Below are 22255 nucleotides of genomic sequence, written 5' to 3'. Positions count from 1 at the left end.
CTCTGTAGAATTTCTCTTCTGGTTTGCCTCTTTGTTTTCTCCTTTTGCACTATGGGGGTTCAGAACCAGTCATCCCAAGATGTGCCCCTGTGGTATGCCGATTATTTTGAGCTAAAGGCAATTTTAGCTTCAGGCTCAAGAGAAACTTCTGCCCCTCCCTTACTACCTAGAAGAACTTGAATCCCAGACCTTCCCATAATAAGAGATAACCTCTTTTGCCCTATCTGTAAGGCAGGGCAAACTAGTAATACTGGACATCTGTTCTCCCTGCAGTGATCCCTGGGAGCCCCTTACCTCATCCTTACCTCAGGATGTCATATACACCCATGTTCCCTTTCTGGCTCTGAATCTCTCGTGTATGTGGGGTCTCTGACTCTCTCATGTATGCCGGGTTCCCATACATATGTATGTGTTCAGTTTGGATATTTTCTCTCACTAATCTGTCTCATGTCTATTTGATTATTAAACTAGCAGAAAGAACCTTGTGGGTAGAGGAAAGTTTCTTCCTCCCCCACAGCACCAACTTTTAACCTGTGCACAGACTTCCTACCCTCACACCAAAGCAGGCTGCTGTGATATAAGTAACTTTAGAATTTGCTCTGTGACCTTAAGTAAATTGCTTAACCTCTCTGAGCCTGTTCCCTTTTCTACAAAAGCGGTTCATCGTACCTTATAGACAGGAATGTTGTGAGACTCAGTGAAATAATGTGTGTGGCACACAATACGTGTGGAATAAATACATCTCAACAGCCATCCTCCCTTCTACCAGCAATAGCCCCTAATTTTCTTTGGGTCCTTCCCTATTTCCAGTTTCTTGGAGTTAGAGGTGGGGCATATGACACAAGCCTAAGTCAGTTGGCACATGGCATTCTCCTGGCCAGTGATTGGTTCAGTGTCCTGTGTCCCAAACCAAGGTCATTAGAGTAAGTTTAGGGCTTTTGCTGGAGACATTGTGACATTTTGTCCCCTGGGTGGGACATGGTCCCTGGAGCTGCTCGAAGCTTTGCATGACCACATAGGGAAAGACTCTGCCTTGCCAGTCAATAAAGAAAGGAGAGCTGAAGAGAAACTAGAAGTCGGTGATATTTAGGCCTCTGACTCCAGTCATATCCGAACGTTTCCTACCTTCTCGGCAACAAGGGGTTCTATGCCTTTTGGGGCTGGAATAAGAAAGTTTTAAAATTTAAGTCCAACATCCTCAAAAGTCCCCAACATCCAGAAATCCAGAATCGAGACTAAAACTCAAGCCTCCCGACTTGTACTCCAGCACTCTCGCCACCAGCGCAGTCCTCCTTCTGGAACTATTGCTCGTCAGCTCCGAGACCGATGATACCAATAAAGAAAGGAAAGTGAGGAAAGGCGGGAGAGATGTCCTTGAGGAGGAAGATGGGACACTGGGAGCTGTGTGGGCAGACCCCAGTGCCCAGGACAGATAAGTTACCTGCCACAAAGTGTTCACCCAGGGGTCTCCGAGGGCCGGTTAGGTGAGGTGGAGGGCGAGCAGAATCTGAAAGTTTTTGCCTTGCCAGCTTCCAATAGCGTCATTGGGACAAGGAGGAACAGATGCTGGCGAAGCAAAAACAAAAGGCGTCCTCTAGAGATGTTAAAAGGTGGTCTGCAAAATGCTAATAATAACATTTTTAAAGGTTCTGAAGTCAAGTAAATTTGGGAAATACTAGATTAGGCAAAGAGAAAGATATTTATCACAGGATCTCTCAGAGCCGTCAAGTGATTAATGCGCATTTTGACCCTGCAAAGGGGTGTTTATTCGAGAATGTGGCTTGTCTTAAACTATCCTAACTGCAGAATTCTTTCTTGAGAAGCTTCTCCCAGGATTCATGGGCCACGTAATGCATTTTGGGAAAAACCGTGCAGAAGGCCTGCGCTCCTGTAGCAGGCACCGTCAATGCCGTGGCAACTGTCTCTCCTCACACTTCAGTGTGCACTGACCTGCACAGCTGCCAGCACCTACCTTCCTTCGCCCAGGGCCTGCTCTGGCCACTGGAGCCCACTGTGCCCATCCATATGAGCGGCAGGCCTAAAGATCTGAATTAGCAACCCCTGGGAGCAGCCCTCAACCAGTGGCTACTGGGAGGGGATGTAAAAATGTCCCCGCTCCGTTCCCAGGCGGGAGGGCTCACACCTGCCCTGCTCCTTGCTGACTCCCAGCTGCCCTCGCAGGATGGTGCCCCAGTTACCCACAGTGGCAACCGGCTCTAAAATGTACCCTTTCTTGACTGCCTTCTCTTTCCTGTCTCACTCCCCTACTCCCCTGCCACCTCCCAGACTACTTGCACTGAGATCCCCGGCTCAAGGGCTGCTTCTGAGAGAACCCAAATCACAAGAGCTGTCACCTCCTGACGGCTTTCGGAAGGTCCCAGATGTCTCGCCCAGCAATTCCTGAAAATACTCTCACTTATCACTAAATCTACTTTTCCTCCAACAACAGACTTCAGGAATAAAGCTATTTCTGCTCCCCAGCTAATGGGAAGGTGCTTAGTGTCCCACAGAATGCCCCCCGCTACACACACTAAAGCAAGGATCAGGGTCACCCTGGACCTCCCCATGCCTCACGGCCCTCAGCCAACCTGTCACCACATCTCAAACTTCTCCTCATTCTACCACCTCTCTCCACTGCCCCTGCCACTCCAGCTAGCCCACCACCATTCCTCACGTGGATTGCACCCACAGCCTCCTCACTGTTCACACTTTAGGGCCTTTGCATTTGCTGCTCCTAAGTCCTGGAGCACCACATGCAACCCACCGCTTGGCTCAGACAGACCGGTGACTCTCAGCTTCCTGTCCACTGTCTCCATAAGCTGCCCGACCCTCCCTCCCCCATCCATTCCCTCTTTGGGCCCTGGTCTTTCTTATTATGAAATCACTCAGCTATACAAACAATTTAGAGAACCGTATATCAAACACTTGTGTGCCCGACCCTGCTTAAGAGCAAGACATCACACACATCACGTGGCCTCCCTGAACTCCTTCCCAGTCACTCCTACTCTGCTCCATGCTCACCACAGTCCTGAGTCTGGGGCTCCTCACTCCTTCGCCTGTCTTAATATCCTTGCATACATGTGTGTCCCCGAACAATATATATCTTTTTTTCATGTTTTATTTAGCTTTATATAAACAAAACAACTTGTTCTCCTTTTTTCACTCCACATTCTGTAGGTGATATGTATCCAATATGGTAGGTGCTGCTCCCATTCACTCATCTTTACCCGCTGGCGAGTCCTCCTGGGGTGACCGTCCATTCTCCTGATAACAGCCACCTGTTGTTTCTAGTGGCAGGCCGTTGGTACTGCCCTGAGCCTCTTGTACCCACTCGCTTAGCCCGCTTGCTAGTTTGTTAGTTTTATACCCAGGAATTTGCTAGGTAAAGGGACATACCATCTCAGGGGCAAAGGTGCCTCTATCATTTTCTATTTCTTCCCAATAAAATGATTTAACTCGACCTGTTGATGTCCAGCCCATCCAAACCCCTCCCCGCACCTCTCTTTCTCTCTCACTTCTTCTATTGGACCTGTACGAACCTCCCCATTTGGGGGCAGCCGGCACGGTGTACAACACCCAGAGCAGGAGGCTGGCAGCAGTGACTCCGGGGGCCGACAGCCACAGAGCTAATCTTAGATTTGCCGCTTTGGCCGTGTGCCTGTCTCTCTGAGCCTGTGTTTCCTCACCTGTGAAATTGGGATACCTATTGTGACCAACAATAGGGGAGTGACAATGATTAAATGAGATAGATAAGCACCAGATAAAGAGAAGCTGTTATGTTACCTTTGGAGCCACAGAGGATGCCAATAACTTTGTTTATCGCTCAGGACTACTTTGGTTGTAAGTGACAGAAACTCCAGTCAAGCCAATGGGAGAAAACTGGTAATTTATTGGACCATGTAACTGGGAAGTCTGAAAGGGTATCTCACTTCAAGTGTTACTGGATCTAGTGGTTCTGACACCACCAGGAAGCTGGCCCTGTCCATCTCTGGGCCATTCTCTCCTCCGTGGTGGCTTCGTTCTCAGACTCTCCAAGTGGGGCTCCAGGACTACATTCTTTCAACTTAACAACTGCCAGGAACAAAAAGAGCTTCTCCTTCCTGACACTTCTTGCCCAAGTCCCAGGGCTGGTCCTCACTGGCCAAGGTTAGGTCACATGCCCACGCTGGAGCTAATCACAGTGACCTGCTTGTCCACCAGACCCTACTATTCAAAGTATGGTTCTCAGAACAGCAGCGTCAGAACCACTTGGGAGCTCCTTGGAAGTTCAGAATCTCAGGCCCCATCCCAGACCTACTGAATCAGAATCTGCATTTTGGAAAATCATCCAGGTGAGCCGTCTGCACATCAAAGTCTGAAAATTGCCGCACCGTACATTAACCTTTTAGATATTTAGACAATTTTTAAGTTTTGTTTTATTGAGAACCACAAAAAGTAAGAACTAAGAAAGCCCTTCGAGGTCATCAAGTCCTCCCCTTGCTCTAAGTGTCCACCCAGTGCATCTCCACTCCATCTCTACCATCAGCACAGCCATGGTCTCCATGGACTATCTCATGGGGAAATGCATCTGGACCCCAGAAGTGCCAGCCTGGGTCAGACTTGCCTCACTCAGAAGGTGACATGTCTTAGCCATCAGTCAGTCAGTCATGCAGTACCTGGTCAGGACCCTCAAGAGCACGGAGGCCCTGTGAAGGATGGAGACACACACACACACACACGCACACACGCACGCATGCACGCACACACACACGCCCTCAGGCACAACCCACCCTCACCCTGACTCTGACCCACTATGCCCCCCTAAAGCCAAAAGCACTGCAGACCACAACAGCCTTTATTCTGTTACAGAGTAAAGCTGGGGCCAGGGCAGTTCATTCTCAGGTTGTGTCAGAAGGTGCAGAGTATCGGGGGCATGCAGACTAGACCCCAAAGTGACAATAAGTTAGGGGGAAAATTCTCAGGCTGTTGTCAGGCTGAAGCCGGGGCAGGGTACCAAGTGGGCCCCCCAGAGCCACTGCCCAGCTGCCCAGCTCAGCCCACCCAGGCAAGGCAGGTTCCAGGACAGGCTCGCCTCATGCTGAAACACAAGAGGGCAGAGGGCAGAGAGAAAGGGAGAGATTATGGAGTCAGGAAGGAGTGAGGGGGTAAGAGGGGTCCCCAGAGTCAGAGAGGGTAGTAGGGTGGGGTCATCAGGGGAGGGTCAGGAGCCCGCAGGCTCAGGGCAGGGCTGGGCTGGGCAGGGCCTCTTACCAGGTCCTCAGTTAAGCTCCTACAGATTCTCGTAATCTGGAGCCCCCTCTTCTTCTTCTTCTTCCTCATCCTCTACCTTCTGGGAACTCGGGGTGGCTGTGGAAGGAAGGCAGGTTTGTCTTTAGCTTGCAAACCATCCCCCCACCCAGGGAGCTCCCCAGTTCCAGCCCCTCCCCCAGCACATACCAGGCTTGGTCCTAGCTGTGGGCTGCAGTTCCTGGGACACGTTCACATACTCCCGGCTCCCATCTGTGAGGACAGGTCAGAAGGAGGAATGGCCACACCAAAAGGAGGGGCAGGCCATGTTGAGAGTAAGGGAGAAGGAGGACACCCAGACGGAGGGCAAGGGACCCCAAGAAGGTTGTACATAGGCCACACTGAGAGTGGGGGCGGGTTGGTGGGTGAGGGGGAGGAAAGGACGCTGGACCTTAAAAGGGTACCATGGGGCACAAGCCACTCACCCAGAGATGCATCTGCGCTCTCCTCACTCTCAGGGATGTTCACGTAGTCTTCCCCTGACTCCACTGTAGGAAACGACCAGGATCCCCCCAGCACTGTCACCCAAAGCCTTCAGGCATAGAGTCTCAGAGCCCCCGAGTGCAGATACCCAGAGGCTCCCAACAACAGCCACCAAAGACTTTAGACATAACCAGCCTGAGACTTCCACACACAGATGCCTGGAGAGGGTGCTCCAAACCAGTGATGGCAGTGACCAAGACGAGGGCAAAGGCCGTGGCAATGGAAAGAATTGGGCAACTTGACCAGAACTGATGACAGGGAATGTAATTGCGGGAAAGAGGAGAGACAGCAGACCCCAGCCAGTGACCCAGGTTGGAGAGCAGCTTGGAGCAGTGGAGCTGGGTGGCACGTGTGGAGGGGAGACGACATTCGGGGCTGAGCCGAGTCAGAGGTGCCATTGAACCAATTGGCCCCTCTTGCTCAGCCTGCCCTGACCCCCACTTTGGTCTTCATCCCGTCACAGCGCCTACTGCCACTGCTAGTACGTTATTCTTTGTGCTGACTTGTTTCTCTGTGAGGATGTGAACGAGGAAGGCTATGAAGCCAGACTGCCCAGGTTCAAATCCAGCCCTAGCACTAACTAAACATGTAACCTCAGACAAGCTACCCGACCTCTCTGGGCCTCGGTTTTCTCATCTGTAAAACAGGATGAGTAATGGTACCCATCTCATAGGGGTCGTGTGAAGACTAAAGCAGGGTTGGTAGGTATTAACCAGTAAGTGCTACCATACATCTATTAAATAAATAAACCCTGCCATCGTACAGACGGGATAACTGAGGTGCAGGAGGGGAACGGACAGGCTCAACGGCACCTGGAAATTGTGAGTTTTAATAAGCTAATAAACATAAAACTTATTAGGGCATGTAGAAGGCCCTCGATAATATTAGTTCTTTTATCATGACTCTGCCTCATGAGCTGTTCTAGCAGAGGCATCCAGTAAATATCATGAATGAATGAGTGAATGAATGAAAAGAAGCCCTTGAACAGATGATCTGGAGCTCAGGAGAGTTCCGACCAATTGGAAATCCAGGTGGCAAATCAAGCCAGGGTATAGAACTAATGGCCCCAGGCATGTATAGAGAGAGAAAGAGAAGAGAGTAACAGAACCCTAAAGATTTGCAGACACCAACGAAAGCCTCTAACGGGCAGGATGAGACCAAATCGAAGGGAGAAAAGCAGCTCAAAGGAAACAGACAATTCAGGAAACAGAAAAAACGTTCCGAAAAACAAAAATAAAAAAGACAACCTATAATCAATATCCTTAGCGATTTACAAGATGACATCGCCTCCATGAAACAAGAACAGGAAGCTATGAAAAAGGAACATTCATTGATCAAGAAAGAGCTTTCAGATAGGAGAGAAAAAATAGTAGAGTCAAGGAATGAGCCAAAGAAGAATGAAGTCAAGCAAATCTAGCAGGCGATAGAAAGAGAAGACAAAGAGATAGGAAAGAGGAGTGAAACGGGTAAGAGAATCAGAAGATTGGAGAGGGGAGTCCGCTCTCTGAAGGACTGGCGCTCTACAGAGAAGAGAGAAAACAGACGGGTAGCAAGCATCAAGAAACGACAAGAGAAGGAAGAGCAGAGGGGCCACGTCGCCGAAAGGCAGGGAGTAGTCAGAATGGCGACTCACTGGAGAAGGCGCTGTCTCGAAGGCCGCCAGGGTTGCTAGGCGCAGGAGCTGATGAGACAGTGGTGCCAGTGGCCGGGGCAGTATCAGGAAGAACCACCCTGAGGAGAAGTCAAGGGATGAGTGAGCAACGACCCCAGGCTCGGCCCCCTTCCCCCACCTGGCCACTCACAAGTAGCCCTCGTTGTGATAGTCCTCGTCCTCGTCTTCGTCCTCGTCCTCACAGGCTGGCTCTGGGGTAATGACACAGGAGTCAGCTTAGCCCGGGTCAGGCTCCAGCCTCCCCCGGCCAGGGAACCAGGGTCCCAAACGCACCGTCATTCTCGTAGCTTGCCACACTGTTGGCTATGGAGAGGGAGAGAGAGGGAGACTGAGTCGACTTAGGTGGGGCCTGTCTTCTGCCCAGCCCCAGCCTCCGGGCGCCGCTCCACACTTACCACCATCTGAGTCTTGCCGGGAAGATGGCATGCGGTGGGAGCCACCTGGGGGCTGTGGGGATCTCCTGGGAGTCAAAAGTCAGAGGTCATGCCTAGGATGGGACTCTGGGGCAAAAGGGATTACAACAAGGAAAGAGGCCCCCGATCCAAAGAGGTGAGGCATAAAGAGGGGAATTTGGAGGGGAAAGGGTTACTTACGGGATGGGGAGCAGGTCTGGTTGGCTCAGGGGTGGATAGGAGGTAACAGGCGGGTAGGTAGTGGCCGGTGGCCAGGGGGCGAGCGTAGCTGAGGACACAGGACCAAGCTGAAGGAATGACTCCAAACATCATGCCCCTACCCCAGTCGAGGCCTCGAAGGGCAAATTAACCCCCCGAAATTCCTGTGCCCTGGACAGGTCTGAGAGCATCCATCTCCCTCTACATCCCAGCTCGGGTCAAGGCCATGTGGGCAGCCTTAGGGGGGAAACCCGAACAAAGGCACACACTTGCTCACATGCCAGGGGACTCTTCCCTACCCCAGAGGGAGGGGACCCTCCATGTACTTACGAGGCCGTTTGATTATGATGCTATGTGGGATCGAACTGGCAGAAGAGACAGTTTGGTAAGGGGCTGGGAGAGGCCCCAGGCCCAGCACCGTATAAGGTATTAAGGGAGATGCATAGGCCAACAGGGCAGACTCACCTATCTGTGGCAGCACTGTCATATGAGTCTGCGGAAAAGAGGGCCAGTGAGGCAGGAAAAGGGGGTGACGAGAGGAGAGGGTGATGAAGTCTGGGGCTCTCAGCATCTTCTCACGCAAAACAGTTAGGGACAGTTCAAGATGGAGTAAGGGACTGGGGGCTGAGGTGAGGATCCCTGTCACTGTATCCGAGCATCTGGTCACCCCACTAGCTCCCACTTACCTGGCAGCTCTCGGCAATGCACACACAGTGCCATCAGTAACACGGCCAAAAGAGGCAGCAGCAGGAAGCCTAGCACCAAGGGGAGCAGGATGACCGCCTCCATCTGCAGGACAGAGCTTGGACCAGGCCTGGCTGCTCACTGCTCGCCCCTCCAGGGCAGAGCTGCAGCACAGCGAGTGCGGGGCCAGTGGGGTACAGGGGCCCAGCAGCACCAGGCTAGGAGCCTGATTGAGGGCAGCCCTCCCCTCACTGGGATGAACAGGGGTTAACGCTGGCTCTGGAAGACCCTTGATCCCAAGGAAGTCGGGCCAGGGCCTGGGCTGGAGTGTGGGGCACCAGCCACCACTGCGTAGACCCTGTGCCAGGCCTACCTGCTCCTCGGCTCCACGCCCGCCTCTCCTCAGCGCCTGCCCTCCTGCCTGTGGCAGGAAGCTGTGGTGAGCGCCGGGGTGAGGGCAGGAAATCATCCGGCTCCTCAGCCGGCTGCACCCACCCCCTTCCCACCCCCACCCAGCGAGTAGGGAGGGGAAGGAGGCCTGTGGAGCCACCCTCAGGTCTTCAAGAAGGGTCTGTTGGCCTCCAGGACAAGGGGTAACTCCTATCAGTGGAAGGACAAGACACTTGCAGGCCAGCCAGCAGATGTAGCCTCCACAGCTGTGGTGGCTCAACGAGGCAGCAAGGAGGGAGGCTGACCCCGGGAATTCAGAGGGGCACAGGCCGTGCCCACCCTTACCTCACCCTGGCCAGCCTGCCAAGAGGGGCGGCTCTAGGGGAAATAGGGGCATGACTCACAGTCATACAGAGCCAGCTCACTTCACCCTCTTGTTCACCCAGCCCAGAAGCCCCATAGGAGTGACCCGACAGGCCCCAGGAGCCCCGGTGCTGGAGCGGGGGCATCTCCCATAGTCCAGAGAGGCAGAGATAACGAGCACCAGAGAGACTCAAGCAGGCAGTTGAGATCTGGCTACAAATTTTATTTAGTTACAAATAGCACCGAGACCCTAGGGCTGCTCACGGACTCCTCCCAGACCCCTCCCAGACACCCACAGCCCCCTGCCACCACCCCTACCCCGGCTGCCCATGTAGTGTGTGGGAGCTGAAACATGGCCCAAGGCCCCTCCTAGAAGCTGGGCCAAGCCGAGGGTTTGGGCCTGGGCGCCTCATGGGGTGGGCCCAAGGCCAGCTGTGGCAGGTGTGCAGGTAGGTGAGTGACAGCCCCTCAGATGAGCACGCTGGACACGGGGACTCGGGTGGAGCGGCCTCTCTGGGGCACCACAATGCGGTCATCTTCAGGCCTTGCCTCATGCAGCAGACCTGGCAGGGGAGGAGTCAAAGCCAGGGTTGAATGAACAGACAGACACAAAGCCAGAGAGGGGACAAACAGGTAGTGGGAAATGGATGGGGCCCGAGAGCTGTGGACGGGCCAGGCCATCAGCTTGTTGGCTGGGAAGACCTGAAGCCGGATGAAGGAAGGGCTGTGGACTGGGTGATGCCAGGCGCACAGGACTAGGCAGACGGATGAACGAATAAGCAGGCATCACGAAGCTGGGCAAGGAGCTGTGCGCAAACAGGGGGAGGCCCAACTGACCCTGCACGTGCAGCTGGGCCCGCCGGCGGTCACCCTCAATGAAGATGGCAGTGCCCAGGAAGGCCGCACCGCCCAGTGCCCCGACGAAGGCACAGAGCATGAGTGAGAACTGCAGTGCCCGGAACTCAGACAGGAAGGAGGGGGGCCAAGTCCGGCGGAGGCGGTCGGAGATCTGTGGGGAGACGCAGAAAGGAAAGGCAGGAGAGAGAGGCATGGAGTGGGCACTGAGGAGAGGGAGGTCCAAACTCCACCAGACAAAGACTGCAGCCAGGAAGGGAAAAGGGTCTGGGCTTCCAGGGAGAGGCCCCCGGCCTCCCTATAGAAACCTGCGAAGACAAAATCCCGTCAAGCTGAGGGTCCAAGGTGAGGAGTGCCTGGCACAGATGACATGGACACCTAAGAGGGACCACACCTTCCAATTCAGCTCAGGCTCAGGCCACTCGCCACCAGCCAGTGCTAGGATCACAGGGTGTCCTAACCCCCACCGGAGGCCTAGAGAAAGGGCAGTGCTTACCAGGCCAATGAGGTAGGGGCTCCCAGCATCACCCAGCAGGTGGGACAGCACGATCTGGAAGGCCTCAGCAGTGGAGCGTCTCGTAGGGATTACCACATACTGGGAGGAAGAGGGGCAAGAGATAGCGGGCAAGGAGGGGACCAAGGCTCGGCCTAGGCTGAGGTCAAAGGTGAACTCCAGCTCAGAGGTGTGACTGGGGTGAAAGGTAAGGCAGGCCTGGCCTACAGGCCCTTCTGGGGCTGGACTCTGAAGTCAGTCTGGGGCTAGGTTTCGAAGAAGGGGTAAGGGCCACGATTCAAGGCAAGTGAGGCCTCCTGCCCCCACTCCCTGCTCCCATCAGCCTCTGGACCAACCCTGGAATGACCCACCTACTCACCAGCAGAATATCAGCCACAATGGCCCAGTTCATGGACAACAGTGTCTCGCCAATAAAGATGAAAATCTGGGGGACCAGAGGGTAGGGGAGCGTGGGAGTGGGGTTGAACTCATCACAAGAAGAGCAAATATGTGGAGGCCCATCTATTAACTAATTTAATCCTCACAATACTCCTATGAGACGGGAGCTATTGTTATTCCCATTTTACAGATGATGACACTGAGTACCGAGAGGTTAAGTCACTTGCTCAATGCCACACAGCTGGGTAGGGCCAGAGCTGAGATTCAAAACCAGACACTCCTGCTCTGGAGTCGGCTCTGAACCCCTATGCTGGTTGTCCCCAGTCTTGCCCCAGTGCACCATTCCTCTGCCTTGAACCCAAAGCACCCCCGCCTTGATACCTGCTGGCTACTTACATAAGTGGCCACGATGCTACCGCGGGCACAGGCGAGAGACAGGAAGAGGAAGGGTGCGGAGCCCAGGAGGCCAGCAGCACAGACCAGTGGGTCGGCCCGGGGGTTGGAGCGGCGGAGGCGGCGGCTGAACTCCACACCCAGGCCCACACCCAGGACCCCAGTCAGGCAGGTGATGAGCCCAAAGATGAGGCTGCGGACAGGCGGAGGGGCACAGGGGCTATTCCATCTGCCTGCAAAGCTCCCTAGCCTCACCTCTATGGCCTGGAGAGGAAGACCATCCATCCCAGCCACCCTCACAACCCAGGGCTATCCAGGCACAGCCCCCCACAGTCCAGGAAGCTCCCCACCTATTCCCCAGACCGGGAAACTGAGAGTCTGGGACAGGAAGAAACTTGTGGAGTTGGGATTCAAACTCTCCTTGTCTGAGTCTGAATCCTACTCTTTCCACTCTATCATCTGCCAACTGCAGGCCACCCAGCCCAGCCTCCATCTGGGTACCTGTCAGAGGACGAGCAGGAGTCTCCCGGAAGGCAAGGTGGGGTCTCCCCCAAGACCACACGGGAACGCAGCAAGAATGCAGGAGCCCAGAGAGCCAGGGAGCCCGTGACAAAGGCCACAGCAGTGAAGCCAAGGGAAGACAGGATGAAACTAGGGCTGCATAGTTGGAATGGAGGAAATGTGATTCCACGGAGGTATCGGGTAAGGGACTCTGTTCTCCCTTCCTGGCTTATTTTAATAAGGTCAGGGCACTGGGCATGGAGGCTGCCTGGGCTACCAGGATCCGGGAGCAGCTGTCACAGGGGGCGGTCAGTGGAAACTGAATTCCTGATCATGGGGTAGGGCCAACTTGGGTTAGGATGGAATTAAACTCACTTTCTTGCCAGAGCTCTCAGATCCGCCCACCAGGAGGTGGGGTTCAGGGGCGGTGAGTCTGAGAGGCGCTCCACAGCTCCCCTTGGCGGCTCCCGTACTACCAGGAACAGCAGCAGGACAGCCACCACTCCTAGACCTGGTGTCACCTGGGGAAAGAGTGGGCTTCAGGACAGCCCCGGGCAGGGACGCACTCAACCCCTGGGGCTGGAAGAAAGGGAGGGTGTGTAAAGGCAACTCAGGCCCCAAGACCTCAAACATCGGGATAAAAACTTGCTCAAAGAAGTTGAACCTGCGACCAGGGGGAGGAGCACTTTGCCACCAGGGGCCACCCCCATTTCTGCAAGCCTAACTGTTCCCTCTGTGGTAACAGCACCCTAATTTGCTTTTGGGAAACCACTCCCCCAACTTTTCTCAGCACGCTGGTTCAAACAGGGTAGGGCTTGTAATCTAGACCTGGCCAATGAGAGTAGTGCTAAGTTCCCCAGCCTCAGTGACTGATTCAATGGTGGGCATGTGACCCACGTTCATCTAATCAGATACTATCCAGGACTAATACTCGGGGATCCAGGGTGCCGAAGTTTCTAAATGGGAAGATAAATGTGCGAAGCTTTCTCTTGCTTGAGAATGAAGTTAACACAGAGGAAAGTCGAGCTAAGAAAAGGATGATCGAATTCCTGTGACTGTGGGCATTCTGGACCCAGCTATACCCGAAGCTCGCCCTGGGACTCTCCATTTTGAGAGCCAATACAGTCCCATTTGGGGGCTTACACTTTTACAACGAGCTTCTGTCACCTGCAACCAAGAGTTCTGTCTAGCACATGGCTTTGTGGTGAGGCTTCTTGCAGGCTTGGCAGAGTAAGTGCTGCCTTAAAAGGGGAGGCTGAAGGTAGGAAAGGGGAAATCAGTGAGAATGTTGCTGACCTACCCCAGGTTGTGACCAGACTCACCCTCAGGGCCCAGTGCCAGTCCCCAGCCATGTCCTTCACTTTGGAACCCGCAATGTAACCCAGACCACTGGGGAAAAGGGGTGGGAAGAGAGAGGGGACAGCCAGTCAGTCATGCCTCACACTCGGCAATTCTTCCTCCCCACCAAGCCGGCCCAAGGCCCACTCACCTGCCCACCGGGATGGCAAAGTAGAACACGCTGAGCATCCGACTCCGCTGGTCTGCCACGAAGAGGTCGGCGATGAGAGTAGGTGCGATGGTGGAGTAACTGGCCTCCCCGACCCCCACCAGGCCCCGGGTCAGGAGGAGCAGCCAGAATCGCTAGGAAACGAGACAGGGAGGAGGTGGCAGCCCGCCCTACAGCCAGCTTCCCAGTCTACCTCACCAGTCGGCTCTGGAGAGGCAGCAGGGATAGCGGGAGAGGCCCCAGTTTTAAAATCAGACAGACCTGAGCTTGAATCCTGGCTCCACTACTTACTAGCTGTGACTTTGGAAAAGGAACTTAACCTCTCTGAGCCTCAGTTTCCTCATCTGAAAAAGGGGGATAATAACAACTTGTTCACATAACTATTGTGAGGACTGGATAATAAAAGGTCTATTTCATTAAGCCCAGTAAGTGTAAAATAAATCTTAATTTCTATCTTGCCCACCCACCTAAGACACCCCAATAGTGAATAATGACCTTAAAGTGGGGGTTTGTCTACCAAAGACACCTGAATGCATAGTGCCTGGGGCTGAGGACAGAGTTCTAGGGCAAAGAGTGAGAACACACAGGGGATTTCAAAGGAGCAAAGCAGCAACAGCCAGGGAGGTAGAAGGAAAACCAAAAGAATGGCATCACAGAAGTGAGAAGAGCATTTCCGGAAGGAAGAAGTGGGTCAATGGAGCCAGAGGCTCCCAGGAGATCTAGTGAGAAGAGGACTAGGAAGCAGGAGCTACATTTAGCAACAGAGAGGTCACTGTTGACTTTGGCAATGGAGTGGTGGGGGCAGGTCAGCCAGCAGTGCTCAAGGGGTGAATGGGAGAGGAAGTGCAGACAGAGAGCTTCTCCCTGGCTGCTCCTTCACCCAGACTGGAGCTTGGTCAAAGGGGCCTTTCAGGAAGTCTGACTAGGAAGGGGAAGAGGGAGGAGATAGTCCAGGTAAGGCCTTTTCCATGGTACAGAAAGAAACATGAGTGTTTGGGTATTGAGTGGAAGGAGTCAATGGTCAGGAGGAGTGGGGATGATGGATGGAAAGTTATGAAAGAAAACGGGAAAGGATGGGGCGGGCAGATTAACTCAGGCAAACGGTGGTGTAGGATGGCATGGGCCAAGGAAACTACCGAAGTTCCCCAGGCCCAGTCTGCGATGACTCCGAAGAGCAGCAGCAAAGATCGATGGGGGAGAGGGGTGGGAGGAGCAGGAGTCATTGTGGGGCCTCACCTCTCTGGGGATGAAGGATGACCCCAGTGTCACCAGAGACCAGAAGGCAATGCCCCCGCACATGAGATACTTCCGATTGTACCTGTCACCCAGGTAGCCAAACACTGGTGCCAACACCATGTAACTGGAAATGAACACTGGGGGGAAGCAGAGAGTCACAGCCCAGCCCCAGTACCCCTACCTCGTCCCCCACTCCAGCTCAGGGAGGGCAAGGGGAGGCAGGAATAACTCCCAACCCTGAAACTATCCGAGCTTCCTGCCAGGTGGAGTCCAACCCCACCTTCGACATCTTTCGAACCTTCCATTGTAAAATGGATGGCCCAGCTGACTCGCTACTTCCTCCCATAGAGACAAGAACAAAATCCAAATGCCGTATCATGGCCCACAGTGCACCGTCTGCTCCAACCCCTCCCTACCTCTCCAATTTCATGCTCATCCTTTCTTTTCTCTGTACCCCAATAGCCCAAATGCCAAGCTCAATGCCATCTTCGGGTTTTTGGCACCAGCGATTTGATCCTTTCTATCTGGAAGGTTCTCTCCTCACCTTTAAGCTTCACAGAGCTTAGCTCCTTTAGGTTCCAGCCCAGATACCTTTCCAACCACCACACATCCAGTCTCTATCATAATTACTATTTTCTTTTACGTAGCACTTATTCCTATGGAAAATTATCTCATTATCAATTTAGATTTTTGTGGACTGTTGCCCCCTTTTGCACAGTAGAATGTCGGCCCCATGAAGATAAGGACCTTGGCTATACAGGCCATGACTGTGTTTCCAAGACTTAATATATGGCCTAACATAAAATAGATGCTCATTAAACACGTGTTGAATGAAAAAGTGAACGGGGCTGCCAAGGACGACCTGCTTCTTCTCTAACTCAACAATTCTATTTAGAGTTTTGCAGACCTTAACCTATGAACTCATTCTCATTTCTCTAGACTTAGCCTTAAATACCTCCAGTTTCTTATTGGCCTGGACTGGAACAAAGAACACTGCAAGACCTGGATTCAAACTCCTGCCTCTAACTCGTTGTGTGACTCTGGGCAAGTCTTAACTCTTCTCCAAGCCTCAGTTTCTTTATAGAAATGTTGATAATACCATCTACTTCCTCTATAAAATATGAATAACATCTATTTCTCAGCCAATGGAAGGATTAGAAGACAATGGGCATAAAAGGTCTTGGCCAAGTTCAGTGGATATTATCACCACTTCCTCGAGGGTCTGGCACATAGTAGGTGCTCCGATTCATTCAAGAAATGAATGAAAGAGAGAAGGAAGGAAAAGAGGATTTGGGCCTGTTTTTCTTTGCCTCTCCCTCAAATCCCAAAGTTCCGTACAAGTAAAACTCACATCTCCCCATACCAGATACCCTCTCCTGCCATTATTTATTGGGTGCCTGTCATGTTCTTAACACTATAACACACTTCACAGGCATTATCTCCTTTAATCCTCATCATCCCGTGAGGTGATCTAGGTTATTACTAGTTCCATCTCACCAACGTGGAAAATGAGGCTTAGAGAGGTGGAGGGCCTTGCCTACCATCACACCGTGAGTAAGTGGAAACCTGGTCTGTTTTAACTTTTACACTAAACTGACTCCCTCTTTATATAAGGCGTCCTAACTAAACAGAACAACTCCAGAGCAGACTCAGGGCCATCTCTCCCCCTAACTCTGGCCACTATACTTTCATCAGTGAGGCCCCAGGCGCACCAGCATGTAGCCCCTACCGAGGCAGAAAAGGACGAAGAGCTGCTGTGTGCCCAGGAGGGGCCTCCACTCACCCGTCTGGATGAGGCCGGAGCTACTGTCTCCGATGTCGAAGAACTGCTCGATGTCCGGAAGGACGCCTGGGAAGACAGGATGGGCTCGGAGAAGCAGCCCCACCTTTGGGACCCCTTTCCCTTCCCCTCGTCTAACTTCCTCCCAGAAACCAGTACCAGCCACGGTGAAGCGGTCCATGTAGTTGAGGAGGTTGATGTAGCACAGCACGGCCACTATGAGAGCCGAACGGCCCGCAGACAAGCCCGTGATGCGCTGCAGCCTCTCTCGGTCTGGGACCTCGGGATTCTCGGACTTCGGGTTCCCCATGTACCCCGGTAATCCCGGGGTACCGGGCACCGGCCCGTCGCCCGTGTCATCCGCCTGGCTGAGGAAGGGCGCGGTGTCGGACCCGGACATGGTCCCGGGGGGCCGCGCCCGCCCGCACTCCGATCCCACCGACGATCCTACCTGCGAGGGGAGGAGGCTGGAGAAAGGAGGATGGAGAGAACCCAGGCGACGGAGGTGCGCGCACAGACGGGTGGGAGCTTGCCCCGAAGCACAGAGCACGGCTGGGGTGGAACCCGAGCCCTGTCATGCCTCCCCGTGTCAGCAGACACACCGCGCGGAAGGGACAAGTGGAATTAGGGTGATGGCGGGGACAGGAGTGGGTTGAGGAGAGCCCGATCCTTCCTCCCCCCTTCCGGGTGGAGGCCACCCCTCACCCGGGTATGAGCCCACTACACTCTGTCGCTCAGCCCAGACGCTGCACCACGGCCGCCGCCATGATGTCTAAGAGCTGGTCATGTGACGATGGAGCTGGAGTGACGAATGCCACCGAGTGCAAGCCCTTGACACGTGACACACCTCGGGACTATGGAAGCCTAGGCCTTCGGCCGCGCATGCCCCTTCGGCTTCTCCGCAGGCTCCTGCCCCACGTGACTGCCGCCCGGTCGCCAGGGTAACCAAGGAGCGGTCCAAGACCCGGATGCTCCCAGTGCCTCCAAGTGCCTCAGCTGCTGCGCCACTATGGCAACCGGCGGCCGCGTCCCCATCGAGACCGCCAGGGGAACAGGCGGAGTCGCCCAACCCTCTGAATCTCGGCCTTCTTATCTGCAACACCCTCTTAGCAGACTTCTTCCCGAACGAGATAATGGAATCTTAAAAAGTCTTGGAAATAGTAAATATCTCTAGAAAAGGCAACGAACAATTCTCGCTCTAAGTGATTATCCTCTTTCTCAATGTCTAATTTGGGCTTCATACACGTTAAGTGTTGAAGGAATGAATGTTGAGCAGCGACCCCCGGCTCTGGCCTCTCGCTCGGCTCCCTTCCTATCGTTCAGATGTCCCAACCCTGCTGCCTGAAAACTCTTGAGGTTTCCCTGTAGACACTGAAGAAAGCGTCCTCAGAACCCCACCCGCCTCGCCTCGAGCTGGTTTTCCTCACGTCCCTCCGGGGCACTAGCCCTTGCGCCCCCTCTGGTGGTCTCACCAGGGGATACTTCATGTTTCAGAAGACCCTAAGCCTGGTCTTCACTGAGGGTTTAAGGGAAAGAGATGGAGAGGAACTTCAGATTGTAGTCACTGAATTTCCTCAACGAAATATTGAGCACCTACTATATGCCTGGCATTGTGTCAGGCAAAAGCAGATTTAGTCCCTACCCCATGGAGCTTATCTGGAGGAGACATATCCATACACATGTAAAACTGCACCTATGAAATGGAAAGACAAACCACAGATTGGAAGAAAACATTTGCGAAGAATGTATCTGACAAAAGACTTACATCCAGATGTGTAAAGAACTCTTAATAAAACAAAACCACAATTTTTAAATGGGCAAAAGATTTGAACAGACGTTTCACAGAAGATATATGAATGGCCAACAAGTATGACACCATTGGTCATTATAGAAAATGCAAATTAAAACCACAATAAGATACTAAAATAGCTCTTAAAAATTGATAATACCAAGTATTATAAATTATATGAAGCAACTAGAACATTCATACAGTGATTATGGGAGTGCAAACAGTACAGATACTTTGAAAAGTTTGGCAGTTTAAGAATTAAACATTCACTTCCTATATGACCCATCAACTCCACTCCTAGGTATCTATCAATGAGAAATGAAAACGTGTCCAAACAAAAACCTATATGTGAATGTTCATAGAACGCTATTCATAATAGCCAAAAAAAAAAAGAGAGAGAGAAATAAACAACCCCACATGTTTATCCACAGGTGAATAATATAGCCCTATAATGGAATACTACTCAATGATACACACAACATGGATAAATCTCAAAAACATGCTAAATGACACAAAAGACTGCATACTTTATCATCCCATTTATATGAAAAGCTAATGAAAAATGGAAAATCTAGAAAAGGCAAAATTAAAGTGACAGAAAGCAAATTAGTGGTTGCCTGGGGTCAGAGAGAAAGAGGGGCAAACAGGCACCAGTAAACTTCTGCAGGGCTGTGTACATTTCCTAACACTCATTGAACTGTAGACTTAAAATGAGTGACTGTTTAGGTATGTAAATTAAACTCCAATAAGTCAAAAAAAAAAAAAAAAGCCAGTAGTCCAAACACGATACCACCAGACATTAATGAAAATAAAACTTTCTAGTTATAAAAGCAAATATTTTGATGCTAATGGGTTTCGCCAAATGGGAAGAACATTTGGCTCTTCTCTGAGTACATGTGCTTTTTAAAATTTGATGGATCTCTTGATTAGAATTCCTTTAAGGTCAGATAAATAAATATGTCTGTGCAGGTCTGTTGGTTTAAACTGGAGCTCAACTTTTACTTTCTTTGGAAATTGTGGTTTGCGAAATATAAGTACATATGGAAATTCTTGGGGGAAAAGTTCACTTATAGTTTTCCTGCAGACCCAGAAGTGAATCTGGTGGAGAAACAAGCTCAGTCCAAATAACCTACTTGAGACAGAACTCCAGTGGAAAAGGAAAAAATGAACGGCTCTTTCTCAGAGATGGTTGACGTTCAAGGATGTTTGCAAAAATCTCTCAGGAGGATAGGGAATGCCTGAACGCTGGCGCAGAGGGCCTCGTGCAGGGACATGTTGTTGGAGAACTACAGGAACCTACTCTCACTGGGTGAAGGCGACTTCCCTCCAGATGTGGGAAGCCTTTCTGTTGGATTGCAATCAAGGAATCATCATCAAAAGAGGACATTAATAAAGGCGAATGATCCATCTAGTGATATTGGAAAGAAATAATAGCTGCGCATCAAGGATTTTGTCCTCAAGAAAGTCTTGGAAAATATGCATGAGTTTGAGAATGAGAGGGGGATATGATGAAAGAAATTATAAGAAGTGCCTTTGACCCACAACAGAAATCTCACTCATAGAAAAGATCAACGATATAATAAATCCTCAATTTTCCTAGAAAAAAAAGTCTGCTTACGACAAATGCCACAGAAGAGAAGCCTGGTATATGGGGACCTGATGACAGGGGGCATTTGACCTGGTCAGGGAGGTTGAGAGTCTCTCAGGAAATGGCCCTTGAGCTCAGATGTGGGGGAGGGACAATCATTGACTTCCCAGGAGGGAAAGGAGAGCAGTCTAGGCCATGGAAAGCATGTGCAAGGACCCTACCACAGAAGGAAGCACAACGAACACAAGAATCTGAGAGAAGGGCAGGGTGAAGAGCAGTGAGAGAGGGAGGCTGGCCAGGGAGCAGACAGGGGCTGATCGAGATCCATGTTAAGGATCTCCTTTATTTTAAAATTAGATTTGCATTTGAGATCACTCTGGCTGCAGTGCACATGGACTGGAGGGGGACAAAGGGGCAGCAGATGCCTGCCTCTCGGATGGCTGTAGGCAGTGGTGGCTTGCACCAGGATAGGATGGAGGAAGAGAAGTGAACTGCTTTGAGAGTCGTGTGGGGCAGTTAAATTGACTTGGTAATGGAGTAGATATGGGGTGAAAGAAGTGTCAGGGTGAAATTCAGATTCCTGGCTTATGCAATGAGATGGATGGTAGTGGGATTCTTTGAGATGAGGAGCTTATTTATTCACTCAACATTTGTTAGGTAACTACTGGATCAGACACTGAACTAGGATCTTTGATAAAAACAAGGTTTAGAACAGTCACGCATCACTTAAGGACAGGGATACATGCTGAGAAATGGGTCGTTAGGTGATTTCTTTGTTGTGGGAACATCACAGAGTACACTTACACAAACCTAGATGGTCTAGCCAGCTACACGCCTAGGCTCTGTGGTGTAGCACGGTGCTCCTAGGTGACAAACGTGTACAGCATGTTACTGTACTGAATGCTAATAGGCAACTATAACACAATGGTATTTGTGTATCTAAACACAGAAAAGGTACAATAAGTATGAAAGATATGCATAGGACACTTACCATGAATGGAGCTTGCGGGACTGGAAGTTGCTCTGGGTGAGTGGTGAGGGAATGCGAAGGCCTAAGACATCACTGTGCACTACTGCAGACTTTATAAACACTGCACACTTAGGCTACACTAAATTTATTTTTAAAATCTTTTCTTCAATAACAAATTAACCTTAGCTTATTATAACTCTTTAACTTTATAGACTTTAATTTTTTTGACTTTTCTTTGTAATAACACAGCTTAAAACACATTGCACAGCTCTACAAAAATATTTTCTTTCTTTATATCCTTATTCTATTGATGGGGGAGAGCTCGACAAGGTGGGAGTCCAAAGAGGAACCCCAACCTGGAGCTCCAGTGACCAGGGTCTTGTCTTATGCCATGAGGAAGAATTCAAGGACACAACAAGCAGCAAACGGGAAAGCACAAGTTTTATTATAGTGAAAGTACACACTTTAGAGAAAAGTGCCGGCAAACTCTAAGAGGGAGTCTGCCTCAGCGGTCTGAAGGGACTTTTGTTTTCTGAGAGGTGGGGGTGTCCCAAGGCTATCCATCCTGCCTCCTGGCCTTGGCTTGTTTATCACACCTGAGTCTCAGTTTACCACAGCTGAGTCTCCTGCTTGGAAAGGCAACAGGGAGAGGGCTGAATCAAGAACAAGGGAGAAATTCCTGAGCGCAGGGAGAGGGCTGAGTAAGGAACTAAGGAAAAATTCCAGAGCTGTATCCTGGAGGGGAGAGGGAACTATCCTGCCTCATTATAAGCTTTTTTTCCATTTTTAAATCTTATTTTTCACTTTTTAAACTTTGTTAAAAACTACAACACAAACACACACATTCACCTAAGCCTACACAGGGTCAGAATCATCAGCACTGCTGTCTTCCATCTGTACATTTCATCCCACGGGAAGGTTTTCAGGGGCAATAACAGGCATGGAACTTTCATCTCCTACAATGCCCTCTCTGCAATACTTCCTGAAGGACCTGCCTGAGGCTCTTACTGGGGAGCTGCACTAGGTTCAGAAAGCGCTGACTTTGGCTTTACCTGGACTACATCACTAGGCCACAGAATATTTTCAGCTCCATTATAATCTCATGGGCCACTATCGTATATGCAGTCTGTCCTTGACCATGACATCGTTATGCAGAGCATGACAGTTTGGACCTTACAGGCTAGTAGGGGATAAAGACATAGACCAGTGAGTGTAAGACTATACTGAGCTAGACCCCTGTTCTGGGCTGAAGTGG

The 22255-nt window shown here is 51.5% G+C and overlaps 2 protein-coding genes across 3 annotated transcripts; both read right to left on the bottom strand.

The window, feature by feature from the left end:
- Nucleotides 1–3794: 3794 nt before the first annotated feature.
- LAT (linker for activation of T cells) lies at nt 3795–9167 on the bottom strand. Its single transcript, XM_039884670.1, has 13 exons — nt 9110–9167; nt 8739–8841; nt 8518–8545; nt 8383–8417; nt 8035–8122; nt 7837–7901; nt 7715–7744; nt 7572–7632; nt 7403–7500; nt 5712–5774; nt 5437–5499; nt 5251–5346; nt 3795–5077 (listed from the first exon to the last, which is right to left on the bottom strand). Exons 2-12 carry the CDS (start codon nt 8839–8841, stop codon nt 5270–5272), a joined length of 711 nt encoding a protein of 236 aa, XP_039740604.1. The 5' UTR covers nt 9110–9167; the 3' UTR covers nt 3795–5077; nt 5251–5269.
- A 524-nt stretch (nt 9168–9691) lies between these two features.
- Nucleotides 9692–17516, bottom strand: SPNS1 (SPNS lysolipid transporter 1, lysophospholipid). Of its 2 annotated transcripts, none has more exons than XM_039884667.1 (13): nt 17359–17516; nt 16813–17104; nt 16657–16722; nt 14874–15010; nt 13620–13771; nt 13453–13519; nt 12506–12651; nt 12131–12286; nt 11633–11822; nt 11217–11282; nt 10841–10939; nt 10327–10498; nt 9692–10052 (listed from the first exon to the last, which is right to left on the bottom strand). In XM_039884667.1, exons 2-13 carry the CDS (start codon nt 17051–17053, stop codon nt 9958–9960), a joined length of 1587 nt encoding a protein of 528 aa, XP_039740601.1. In that variant the 5' UTR covers nt 17054–17104; nt 17359–17516; the 3' UTR covers nt 9692–9957. The 2 variants fall into 2 exon arrangements, with proteins under 2 accessions (XP_039740601.1, XP_039740602.1); XM_039884668.1 differs by having other exon boundaries at nt 16813–17021; nt 17105–17435.
- Between the last annotated feature and the right edge of the window lie 4739 nt (nt 17517–22255).

The sequence above is a fragment of the Pteropus medius genome, unplaced genomic scaffold, assembly GCF_902729225.1.
Source record: "Pteropus medius unplaced genomic scaffold, Ma_sr-lr_union100, whole genome shotgun sequence".
NCBI lineage: Eukaryota > Metazoa > Chordata > Mammalia > Chiroptera > Pteropodidae > Pteropus > Pteropus medius.
Note: the sequence above shows the minus strand (reverse complement) of the source record. Positions and strands in the feature narration are given on the sequence as shown.